Source organism: Mus caroli, chromosome X, assembly GCF_900094665.2.
Source record: "Mus caroli chromosome X, CAROLI_EIJ_v1.1, whole genome shotgun sequence".
NCBI lineage: Eukaryota > Metazoa > Chordata > Mammalia > Rodentia > Muridae > Mus > Mus caroli.
The window spans coordinates 123,348,023-123,361,197 of NC_034589.1; the positions used below are offsets into that span (position 1 = coordinate 123,348,023).

The 13,175-nt window shown below is 41.2% G+C and overlaps 1 protein-coding gene across 1 annotated transcript in view; it reads right to left on the reverse strand.

The window, feature by feature from the left end:
• The window catches only part of Btk (Bruton tyrosine kinase), a 40,929-nt gene that overhangs the window by 18,001 nt on the left and 9,753 nt on the right, over nucleotides 1-13,175 (reverse strand). The window contains exons 4-5 of the mRNA XM_021152845.1: nucleotides 8,694-8,762; nucleotides 5,407-5,488 (exon numbers count right to left, since the gene is read on the reverse strand). Coding sequence (XP_021008504.1) covers nucleotides 5,407-5,488; nucleotides 8,694-8,762 — 151 coding nt within the window. The remainder of the gene's footprint in view (nucleotides 1-5,406; nucleotides 5,489-8,693; nucleotides 8,763-13,175) is intronic.

Here is a 13,175-nt window from a genome sequence, read left to right on the forward strand (position 1 = left end):
AAGTTTGAATGTGTAACATAATAGTAGCAGAGGGGAGAGAGCCTGGCTCAGAAATAAGATGGAAGATGAGAAACAAAGTTCTCTTTTGAACTCAAAGATGGCCTCGACATACAGATGCCCACACTGACATCCCTAATCAAACAAATAAATACTTTGAAAGGCATCTAGGGATCATGGTGTCTGATAATCAAGAGAAGTAAAACTCAGTGGGAACAACTGGCAAACATGAGCGCTAGGAACAAGAGCCACAAGCACATTACTGCTAAGAAGAATCTTGTTTAAGATAAGAACAAACCCAAAATATCCCAGTGTAGAAGGTAACTTAAAAGTTCTTTTTGTTGTTGTTGTTATTGTTGTTGCTGTTGTTAGCTGGCTGGTTGCTTGGTTTGGTTTTGATTTTTCCAGACAGGGTTTCCTTGTGTAACCCAAAGTAGCACTTGGGAGGCTGAGGCAGAAAGAGTGGAAGTTCAAGGTTTGGCTGGGGAAAATGCAATATAAAATCCTGAAGGTGAGGATGTAGCTCAGTTGAGAGAGTACTTGCTTAGCATGTGCAAAGACCCCAGGTTCAATCCCTGGCATCTCATTGAACAGGTGTAGTAGCATACATTGGTAATTCTAAGTCTTAAGAAGCAGAGGTCAAGAACATCCATCCTTAACCATGTAGCAAGTTTGAGACCACTCTGGGTTCCATGAAACCCTCTCTCAAAAACAAAAAAGCCAACCAAACAACCAAACAAAAAACCCAAAAAACGAAGCAAAAAAGACAACAAAAACAAAAGAAACAAAAAGAGGACTTTTTTGAAACTTTTCACAACATGGATTTTTGTGGGGTGGGGTGGTGTTAGGGATTGAAATGGAGGCCTTGAGCATGCTAGGCAAGTGGTACCACTGAGTGACATTCCCAGCTTTTTTGTCATGACCTTTGAGACTTTGCACCATTACCAAGCACAGGGTGGGTGGCAATTATATCACCCATAGACACTTTTAAAACAGTAATGGAGAGATGGAGAGAAGTCCTGAGTTCAATTCCCAGCAGCCACAGAGTGGCTCACAACCATCTATAATGGGATCTGACACCCTCTTCTGCTGTGTCTGAAGACAGCTACAGTGTACTCATATACATAAAATAAATAATTTAAAAATAATGTAAGACAAGTGGCCAAAAGTCTATATAGCTTTAATTGTTAACAGGCACTGATATTTGTAAATAATGTCTGCCTGGGCTAATTGCTTTGATCACAGTCACCATCTGCTTCTCCATACCAGGCTATACCCTTCAGCAAATGGTTTCAAGACCTCCAGCTCCTCTGTGCCTTCTGGAGGAAGGCTAGGGCAGCAGTTGACACTGCTAGAAGACTTAACAATCTAGTCTATGCTTGTATGCTACTGGGGGGAAATCAAGCTTCCTATGGTCTCCTTTTGCAGTGTGCTTGTTCAGATCCCTCTCAGCACTGGATGTAGTGTGCCATGCCTTTAATTGTAGCATCCAGAAGGCTTAAGCTGGCATATTGCTGTGAGTTCCAGGCTATCCTGGATGGGAAGTTCTAGGTCTAAAGTGCCAGGTCATGCAAAGCTCTATTAGTGAGACTGTCAGAAAGAAAGAAAGAAAGAAAGAAAGAAAGAAAGAAAGAAAGAAAGAAAGAAAGAAAGAAAGAAAGGGAGGAAGGAAGGAAGGAAGGAAAGAAAGAAAGAAAGAAAGAAAGAAAGAAAGAAAGAAAGAAAGAAAGAAAGAAAGAAAGAAAGAAAGAAGAGAGGGGAAGGAAGGAAGGAAGGAAGGAAGGAAAGAAAGAAAGAAAGAAAGAAAGAAAGAAAGAAAGAAAGAAAGAAAGAAAGAAAGAAAGACTTAGGTCCATTTCTGTAATTGCAGCATTTGGGAGTCTCAAGCAGGAGGATCAGTAGTAGTTCAAGGCCAACCTGAGTTCTAAAACAAGTTCCAGGCCAACCTGGAATAAGTGGTAAGACTCTAGCCTCCAAATAACAAAAAGGAACTATTGACATTCCATAGTAATGTTTGTTTCTTAAGAAATCTCTTGGAAAGGGAGAGCTGGAGGGAGGGCTTAGCAGCTAAGAGTTCTTGTTGCTCTTGCAGAGGACTTGGTTTTGATCCCCAGCACCCACATGGTTATGACGACCATATGTAACTCCGGTTCTAGGAGAACTGATGCCCTCTTCAGGCCTCTGATGACCTGACTTCAGTCCCCACAATCCATGTGGTAGACAGAAAGAACCAAATCCCACAAGGCAAGTTGCCCTCTGACTTCCAGACTTGTACCATGGCACATATATGGACTCCAATTAAATCAATAATTGGGAAAAGGAGGGAGAAAATAATAAGGGAAAAGGAGGAGGAGAGTGGAAGGGGGAAAGGCGGAGGAGAGGAAGGAGGAGAAGAAGGAAAAGGAGGAGGGCAAGAAGGGGGTAGAGGAGGAAGGGGAGGAGCAGAAGTCTTCTCCTTTGCATGCTGGTGATTTCTACTTGATGCTTTTTAATCCCAGACAGGGATAGTATCGCTCTAATAAGACTTGAAGGTTCCTAATAAAGATTTTTGGTTGCTGTTTTTGAGACAGGGTCTCACTATGTAGCCCTGACTGGCCTGGAGCTCTCTATGTAGATCAAGCTAACCTGGAATTCACAAAGAACCTCCTGCCTCTGCCTTCTGAGTACTGGAATTAAAAGGTGTGTACCACTACAACAAGCAGGACAGCTCTTTTCTTTTTTTCATTATTAGCACCTAGAGATTATTGAGACTTTCATCTCAATCTCTCAGCAACAATACTATTTGTTAGAATAGAAAGCTCCTGCTTTGCCTTCTGTGGTATGTCTAAATTGGTTTGACAACATATATTGGTGGTATCTTCAGCAAAACATAAAAGGATGCAAAACTGTCCCTAGCTAAGCTGTCTAGGGACCATTAACAATATAGCTGAAGTGACAGTGTTTCTGTTATCTTAGCTTCATGTTTAGCTTATGGTCATTTTGGTTAATGATCTTGGTTTGGAAATGAGTGTTTGAAGCGTGAAAGAACTGCTAACTCACACATTTCTCCTTAGCTTCTCCTCAGATAGTCTGCCCATGGTTTCCTGTTTCCTAACTAACTCACTGTCAGCCAGCATTGCAGAACCTAGGTTGGTGGTAGGTATTTACTCCCATAGAAAATTCAATATGAAGCCGGGCGTGGTGGCGCACGCCTTTAATCCCAGCACTCGGGAGGCAGAGGCAGGCGGATTTCTGAGTTCGAGGCCAGCCTGGTCTACAAAGTGAGCTCCAGGACAGCCAGAGTTATAAAGAGAAACCCTGTCTCNAAAAACCAAAAAAAAAAAAAAAAAAAAATTCAATATGCATGTCTTTTTCTTTCTTTTTTTTTCACTTTATAAGCAGGGGTTTGCACATCTGTATATTTTATATTATATATTATATATAAGTTTTAGGACATTTGCTCAACCAACTGCCTAAGGATCTTCGAAGAGTCTCTCGTCTTTTTCTTTTAATCAACTGTTTTCCGAGTGCAAGACATTGAATGAAACACTGTCAATAGAACCAAAGTGGTAGAAATATAGATGCCCTCTCTAATTCTTTAAGATTTATTTATTTATATGTAGGTACACCGTAGCTGTCTTCAGACACTCCAGAAGAGGGAGTCAGATCTCGTTACGGATGGTTGTGAGACACCATGTGGTTGCTGGGATTTGAACTCCGGACCTTCGGAAGAGCAGTCGGGTGCTCTTACCCACTGAGCCATCTCACCAGCCCAACCCTCTCTAATTCTTATATTAGTCTTTAGGAATACTTCTCTGGCTCGGTAATAGTATATTCATTTTTGAGACTGGAGTCTCAAGCCTGTATCCAGGCTTCACCACTGATTAGCTATATGCTCATGAGTGGCTATGTTACTTCTTTGAGCCTTAATTCTTTTACCTGGAAGTAGGAGAATGGGAAATCATAAAGCTATTGTGAGGATTAAATGAGCCAACACATTTGAAGCACTTATCACAGACTCTGGAGCATAGTATGTGCCTGTAAGGTGCTATGGTTGCTATTAGTCCAAGATTATTGTGAGAATGAAACACAAGAATACATATAGGTTACTTAGCTCAGTGTCTGGTACACAGTAAGAATTCAATGAATAAATGGTCCTTTTCTTCCTTTCCTCCTTTATCTTGAAAGAATTGGTGATTATAATTTGTACTATTCATATTTCCAAGGAGTGAACAAGGCCAACCACTGAGTATCAGAATCTAAATGTTTGTGAAGACAAAGAGCTGTCATGCAATAACCCAACTGTGCCTTTATCAGTCTGCTCTCCTTCCTGTTTCTCTAGGCAGCCTTTCCTGATGTCAACTCAACCAGTTAATCTCGCAGTCACTTGACACGTAGCTATATATACACACTAGAATATGTGCATGCATCCTGTGCTGCAAGCATTTACAGTGAAGCTTATCATAATCACTGTGTGGTGAAACCCTGAGGAAATGTTCAAGTTTAGGCCTTCACAAAGAAACAACTACAAAGTAGCTCCTTGGGGAATGTTTACCCACAATAAGGAGATGGCCGTCCCTCTCTTATCTAGTCCCTTTATTTTTTTCTGTTCATACTTTCACACATGTTATTATTTGTTTGATTATTAGGCAACTGTGGAGGTGGGTATGGCAGGTGTTATCATCATGGCCATTTGGAAGAAAAAGCTGGACCACAAGAAGCCCATGGCCTGCTTGGCAAAAGTCAATGGTAGAAAGTGGTTTGCAACTAAGATCTTTGACTCTGACTTCAAGCACTCTCATGCCCCATTTAATTAATTTTATTAGCTAGGCATCTCATACCCAAGATGTTAAATATGTATAATCATTGAGTCATATATCACCTTTGTAAATGGTGCAGCATTTACAGGACATTATATAAATAAGAAAATGAACGCGTCCACAATTACAAAACTGCATTCGAGAGGGCTGGTGGTGAGATGGCTTCCTGGGTAAAGGAACTTTCCATGCAAACCTAATGACACAAGTTTCATTCTTGGAACTCACAATTGAAGTAGAGAACTGAATACTGAGAGTTATCCATTATTGCCCACACATGCACACACAAACACACCACCAACAATAACAACAACAATAGCAATATTTTAAAAGCACAAAATTGTGCTGGAGAAATGATGATGGAACTGGGTTAGGACTCTCAGTCTATTAAGTTATCCTTTATTCCTATGATGGAATATTTATCTGTTGAGGCAAAACACTCTCTTTCACCCTTCTTTTCTCCTCCCTCTATTACCCCCTGCTGAGTCTTTTCCCTTTCATCCGTTCCTTTTCCTTTATTTCTCCTTCTCTCTCTTTCTCTCTCCCTCCTCTCTTTCTTACAATTTCCTTCTTTTCCTTTTTAAAACTAGTTTACTTTCAAAGCAATTCTCACCATTTTTGAGCTGGTGAATCCAGCGCTTTCTCAGCTCTTCAGTTGGGGAGAAAACATAGAGAGGTCCTTCATCATATACAACCTAGAGTGACACACCAAATTCCAAGATTAGGGCTCAGAAAGCAACAAGAAAGATCTCAGAGCAATGAGTGAGTCTTAAGGTACAACACTGTATATTTGTTGTATAAAATAAAGAAAATACAAACAAACAGGGTCTTCAGTTAGCAGTGATCCAGAGGTCAGGTAAACCAGCTGAAGAATTCCTGAACTACTTCATGTCCAGGGATGTAAGACTTCAAAGCTCTTAGCTTTTGAATAATCTTAAATCCCATTAATGTATGTTTTAATTTAGGTATCTATTTAGTTTACAATGTTTCCCTTAGCTCTTGGTAGAAATTTTTCCTTTAGCAGAGGATATTTATGATTTTAGTATTAAGTTTTGGTTTATATGCAAGAAAATTGAAGGGGTAATATATATGACTTAAACTTTTACTCATTTTTTTTTTTGGCTTGAATAAGAGGGAGTAAAATTTTAAATTTGCGATGGTTACATCTCTCTCCAGTGGTCTTTTCTCACTAATATTTGCCAAACAAACCCAAATTAGAACTACAAACATACTTCAAATTGAGTAAATATATATCAGGGACTATCATTAAATCCATCAGTATTTTTCAAACATCATTTTCATTGTGGTAGGTACTACAGAGATGCATAAAATATAAAAATGTTGGTTGTAAAGTCAAGAATGGTGACACATACCTGTAATCCCATTACTCAGGAAGTTGAGGCAGGAGGATGGTGAACTCTTTGCTAGCCTTGGGTACATAGTGAAATAGTGTCTCAAAGTTTGGGGTCTAACTCTCCATAAGGTTAATAGATATCACACAATGAATTCTAAAGTCAAATACAGTTTTTGAATTATGAATTATTCTTAATTTTATAACGCTGTTCTTCATTATCTGCTCACATAGCCAAACAAGATCATGTTCAAAGACAGTGATAATAAAAGCAATGTCACAAACACCCTACCTTCACAAGTTTCCTAACAGTCAGAGACATGAAAGAAATCATTTTACAGTTTTCTCTTTGCCTGTTGGTCTTGTCGTGCTCATACATCCATGACAGGAAGCCCCCTCCCCTGAGACTTTCCACTTCCTTTTCTGACTTTCACTGCTTCAGAGGCTGCTACAGTCACTGCATGTGACCTACACAGCTCTCAGGAGACAAACACGCCAACTGGAAGCCCAAATTGTACTCTCTTCTATGGCTTACATGGCATATCAAAAAGACACTCTTCATTTGTTTCTGACTAGACCAGAATGTATATGAATGTCTAATAAGCCTTCTCCTTACTGAACTTCCTAATACTAACCCTCCCCTCCCCTTTTCTGCCTTTTCAACCCACGTGACCACCATTAAGGAGATACGCAGAACCAGGAGGAAGTGAGATGGTCAGTCAACAAGCAGAGTGCCTTTCTCAATTCAGTCATCACAAACAAGACATAACAGAATAGGCCTCCTGCTGATTTATAACCTTTTAGAGGTTGTCTTAGTTAGGGTTTCTATTCCTGCACAAACATCATGGCCAAGAAGCAAGTTGGGGAGGAAAGGGTTTATTCAGCTTACACTTCCATATTGCTGTTCATCACCAAAGGAAGTCAGGACTGGAACTCAAGCAGGTCAGAAAGCAGGAGCTGATGCAGAGGCCATGGAGGGATGTTCTTTATTAGCTTGCTTCCCCTGGCTTGCTCAGCCTGCTCTCTTATAGACCCAAGACTACCAGCCCAGAGATGGTATCACCCACAAGGGGCCTTTCCCCCTTGATCACTAATTGAGAAAATGTCTTACAGTTGGATCTCATGGAGGCATTTCCTCAACTGAAGCTCCTTTCTCTGTGATAACTCTAGCTGTGTCAAGTTGACACAAAACAAGCCAGTACAGAGGTGTAGATGAAAAGAAATTGTGGTAGATGGAGAAAACACAAAAACAAATATGCTTGTCAATTTCATATATTGAGTATAAATTTTTAAAATGTAAATAAATAAATAAATAAATAAGCCTTTGCTTATTTACATTTTTCTTTTTGCTGCCCAGGAGGTTTCTGATGCATATGCACTAAATGAAGGGTTTCCCATAGTAAATATATGTCATTTGCAGCTCAGAAGTATCTTGGAAGGATCTGAGAGTCATTCTCATGAATGTTGGCATTCAAAGAATAAGACATAGAGATGTCTGAGACTCCATAGAAGGATAGAATCCTAACATGTCATTATTAGTCCACAAACACAGCTGGCCTAATCTCATTTACACTAACCTACCTTTTCTTTGCTTTTATTTGACTTCAAAAAAAAAACCCATTAATCCTGCAAATAACACAGCTGAGGTATATGTATCAGCCAGCCCCAGCTTTGCTGTAAAGACCTCTGATAGAAGATTAATTATAATAATTGTTGCCTGGGTTACCTTTCAAGGACCTCCAAGGTCTCTTACCAACCAGAATTACCAGTTCTGATTGGGTGTGGTAGCAATTGTTAGTAAGCCTGTAATCCCAGCAGCTGGGAGGCTATGGTAGAAGGGTTGTAAGTTTGAGACCTGCCTTACATCTCATGGAGAGAGCTCATCATGTTTAAAGTGGGTGAAGGTGAGAAGAGGAAGATTAGGAGGGAGAGTTTAGGACAGAGATGGAGAGGACTAAAAGGGAGGTGGGGTCCTGAGGGAGAGGAAGACAGAGCGGGAGAAGGTTAGGAGAGGGGCTTACGAGGGACAGAGAGTGGGCTGAGAGAGAGAAGGGCTAGGATGGAGAGGGGAAATTAGGAGAAACCATTGGCTCTTCACTTGTGCCTGTGCAGATTCTCAAAGATTGGTCTAATAGAGATGAAAACTTCACCCTCGGATTATACCATTTTCTGAATGTCTCTCCCATGAAGAGCCATGACAATTGATTCTGCATTTGCCAACAGCTGGTTATCTTTAACCACCTGTCTCCATACCTTATGTTGCCCTGCTTACATTTTCAATAAATGTCCTCCAACCCTAGCAGAGAAGACTATTTGAGACATTCATCTCCTACTTCTACAACTGACTGCCTTGTAAGTAAACTCTTTCTCTCTTGGAAACTCAGCTTAGTGACTGGTATACAGAGCATTGGGCCAAATAGGCCTGGTTCCTTAACATGTCTTCCTTGACAACCTCAATTTCGGCTCACTGGGACCTAGTATCCTTCAACTCATTCCTAATGACTTCATTACAGAGGCTTTTCCAGAGTGCACTAGATTAAATGACTCACCTGGAATGGGTACGGGAACCTTTCAATGATTGAAATCTGTTCCATTTCACTGGACTCCTCACCCCTCCTCTGTAATGAAAAAAGGAAATAGGGTTGATTACTTATGGATGCTGTGGTGGTTTGGATGTGAATGGCCTCCATTGGCTCATGAATTTGAATACTTGGTCCGTGGGTGGTCGGACTTATGGGAAGGATTAGGAAGTGTGGTTCTTTCTTTCTTTCTTTCTTTCTTTCTTTCTTTCTTTCTTTCTTTCTTTCTTTCTTTCTTTCTTTCTTTCTTTCTTTCTTTCTTTTTCTTCTTCTTNTTCTTCTTCTTCTTCTTCTTCTTCTTCTTCTTCTTCTTCTTCTTCTTCTTCTTCTTCTTCTTCTTCTTCGTTTGTTTCTTTCTTTCTTTTTCAAGACAGGGTTTCTCTGTATAGCCCTGGCTGTCCTGGAACTCACTTTGTAGACCAGGCTGGCCTTGAACTCAGAAATCCGTCTGTCTCTGCCTCCCAAGTGCTGGGATCAAAGGCGTGCGCCACCACTGCCTGGCCAAAGTGTGGTTTTCTTAGAGGAGGTGTGTCACTGGGGGGTAGGTTTGGGGGTTTCAAATGACTCATTTTCAGCCTATCAGCTTCAGGTCCACATCCTGAGGTGTTCACATCCTCAGCTGTTCCTCTGTACGTACCTTTGCTCCACCATCATAAACTTGACCCCTTTGAAACCATAAGCCCCAAATTAAACCTTTTCTTGTCTTTTCTTTTTTCTTTTTTGTTTTGTTTTTCAAGACAGGGTTTCTCTGTATAGACCTGGCTGCCCTGGAACTCACTTTGTAGACCAGGCTAGCCTCGAACTCAGAAATCTGCCTGCCTCTGCCTCCCGAGTGCTGGAATTAAAGGTGTGTGCCACCACTGCCTGGCTTCTTTTATTTTCTTAATGTTTATTTATTTATGTATGAGTGCTCTATCTGCATGTATACCTGCATGCCAGAAGAGGGCATCAGATCGCATTATAGATGGTTGTGAGCCACCATTTGTTGCTAGGAATTGAACTCAGGACCTCTGGAAAGCAGATAGTCCTCTTAACCGCAGAGCCATCTCTCTAGCCCCTAAACATTTTCTTTTATTTGTTGTTTTGGCCATGGTGTAACTAAGTAAGTATGATAGAGGTGCTGCTCGTTTCCAGGTGTCCTTTAGTACTGAAAATCTTCTACCATGCCATCAAAAAACTCTAGCAAAACTGTCAGACGTTTATATTTTAAAAATATATATTTATTTTATATCTATATGTCTACCCTATAGATGCCAGAAAACAGCATGCTTTGCCCTGGATGGCCATCCACTGTGGATGCTAAGAACTGTACTTATGCCTCTGCAAGAGCAACACGTGCTTTTAACTACTGAACCATCACTCCAGGTGCCAAAGTAATTTAATGATTCCTTCCATTCCAATAGACCCATAGACATTTCAAATCATGAGCGAAAATGTAGTTTCTCAACAATTGGTGCTAGGAATTAGAAAGCTATTTCATATAACACCCTAACATAAAGTTCAAAAGGATTTAAGCAAATAAGATGAAAGGAGAACTATGATGGAGTGGGGCTGTAACTCAGTGCTAGAGTGCTTCCTTATACACATGATGTTCTGGACTCAATTACCAGCATTGCAGAAAAAAAAAAAAAACAATCATAGAGAAATGAGGATGTGGGTCTGATGGTACACAGCTGTAATCTCAGGGCTTGGGAGCCTGGGTATAGAGGGACTTTAAGCCAACCTGGGCTACCTGGGCTACAGAGAGAGACTGTCAAAAATACAAACAGGATCCGGGCAGTGGTGGTGCATGCCTTTAATCCCAGCACTTGGGAGGCAGAAACAGGCAGATTTCTGAGTTCGAGGCCAGCCTGGTCTACAGAGTGAGTTCCAGGACACCCAGGGCTACACAGAGAAACCCTGTCTTGAAAAACAAAAACAAAAAAGCAAAACAAAACAAAAATACAAACAGGAAAAAAAAGAAACAAAAAGAAGAAAGAAAGAGCTGTGTGTGGTGGTATATACATTTAATCTTACCATGTGGGAGGCAGAGGCTGCTTCCCATAAATTCAAGGCCAGCCTGGCCAGCCAGAAATACATAGTGAGACCATTTGTCAAAGAAAGAGGAGGAGGAGGAGAGACAGATAGGGGAGAGGCAGGAAACAGACTGTGGGCAGAATAAAGTAAACCAAAACCAAATTCAAAGATTAAAAAACTGGAAGAAGCCGGACAGTGGTGGTGCGCGCCTTTAATCCCAGCACTCGGGAGGTTGAGGCAGGCGGATTTCTGAGATGAGGCCATACTGATCTACAAAGTGAGTTCCAGGACAGCCAGGGCTACACAGAGAAACCCTGTCTTGAACCACCCCTCCAAAAAAAAGAATGGGTAGAAATACATCCCGTGTAGTTTTCAACATCTAAAAAAATGAAATGGAATATAATAAAAAAATAATAAAAGCATTATTGGGGTTAGAGAGATGGCTCAACAGTTAAGACTACTGCCTGTTCTTGCAGAGGTCTAAGTTTATGTCTCAGGTCCCACACCACCTGCAACTCAGGCCCAGTGTATCTGACACCCTTTTCTGGCCCCCATTCACACTAGACATGCACACACTGCATTTTTATAGACATGTAGGCAAAACACTCAAGTACCTTAAGAAATGTTTGGGGCAGAAGATGGCTCAGTACTTAAGAGCACTTGCTAAATCAGGTGGAAGTGGCATATACCTTTAATCCCAGCACTACGGAGGCAGAGACAGGTGGATCTCTGTGAGTTTAAGGCCAGACTGGTCTACAGAAAACACACACACACACACACACATCTCTGCTTGAAAAACCAGAAAAAGCAGAGTATTTGCTAATCTTGCAAAGGACCCGGATTTGGTTCACAGTACCTACATGGAGGCTCATAACTGCCTGCAACTTCAGTTCCAGGGGAACCATCCAACATCAGAACTGATGCAGTGTTCTGGCCTCTGTACAGAGGTACCAGGCATGCATGTGGTACACACACATGTACACAAACATTCACAAAATAGTAAACCTTAAAAGGGGGGCGGTAGAGAGGTAGTTCTGGAGGAGATGGCTCAACGGTTTGGATGCTTTTTCAAAGAACCTGGATTTGATTCTCAACACCAACATGGCAATTTATAAATGTCTGTAATTCCAGTTCCCCAAATGGCTAGGAGAGTCAAGGCACTTGTCACCAAGCCTGATGACCTGAGTTCAATCTCCAGGAACTTCATGGTAGAAGGCAAGAACTGATTTCCACGAGTTGTTACCTGGCTTCCAGTCACGTTGTGCAGGTTTGCACCTACCCACTTACATGCAACAAGCAAGCAGGCAAACAAAGTCCAGCTGGGCATGCTAGCACATGCTTTTAATCCTAGCACTGAGCGGGCAGAGGCAGGTGAATTTCTGGGTTTAAATTCAGCCTGGTCTACAGAGTGACTTCCTGGCTAGCAAGCACTACATGGTAAGACTCTGTCTCATGTCTCAAATACATAATGAGTGACTAAATAAATAAATACGTACATAAATACATAAATAAACAGATAAATATAATTCTAAAAACTTACAAAGAAAAGGAGGAGAGTGTCAGAGAAAGGTACCTGGCTCCCACATACACTTAAACAAGTGCACATGTGTTTATATACACTTATGCCACACACACCCAGAAAAAAAAATCTAAAACATCAAGTCCCTCCTAAAGAAAATAAATCAAGGTATATAGTTGTATTGTATTCTAATTATATAATGTATATAAGTATGTATATATATGCATATATATATATACAATACATGCATAACCACCTATATACATACATATAAACACAATACACATTTAAAAATAAATCTTCAAAAACAGAAAGCAGTTTTAAAAATCTCTCTATGGATGGGTAGATGGATGGATGGATTTGCAGGAGCATGCCTGTGGAGGTCAGAGGACAGCCGTGGCTATCAGTCCTCACCTCCCACCTTCTTTGAAACATGGTTACTTTTTCTTTCTCCCTCTCTCTCTCTCTTTTTGGTTTTTCCAGACAGGGTTTCTCTGTGTAGCCCTGGCTGTCCTGGAACTCACTCTGTAGGCCAGGCTGGCCTCAAACTCAGAAATTCACCTGCCTCTGCCTCCCAAGTACTGGGATTAAAGGTATGTGCCACCACTGCCTGGCATGGTCACTTTTTCATATGTCAGACTAGTTGGACCTTGAGCTTCCAGGAGTTTCACTGTGTCCACCTTGCCATCAGAGGGCTGCATTTGCAGATGTGTGTCCTCTACCAGGTCTGGCTTTGGGTGAGTTCTGGTGATTCTCAAGCCCTTGGGCTTGCTGTGGCACACACTTTACCATCCCTCAGCCTGAATGCAAAAAAGTATTTTTCTTGCATTCTTGCTTTCTGCTTCGTGTGTGTGTGTGTGTGTGTGTGTGTGTGTGTGTGCACATGTGAGGCACAGTTCTCATGAGGAGTTGAGAGG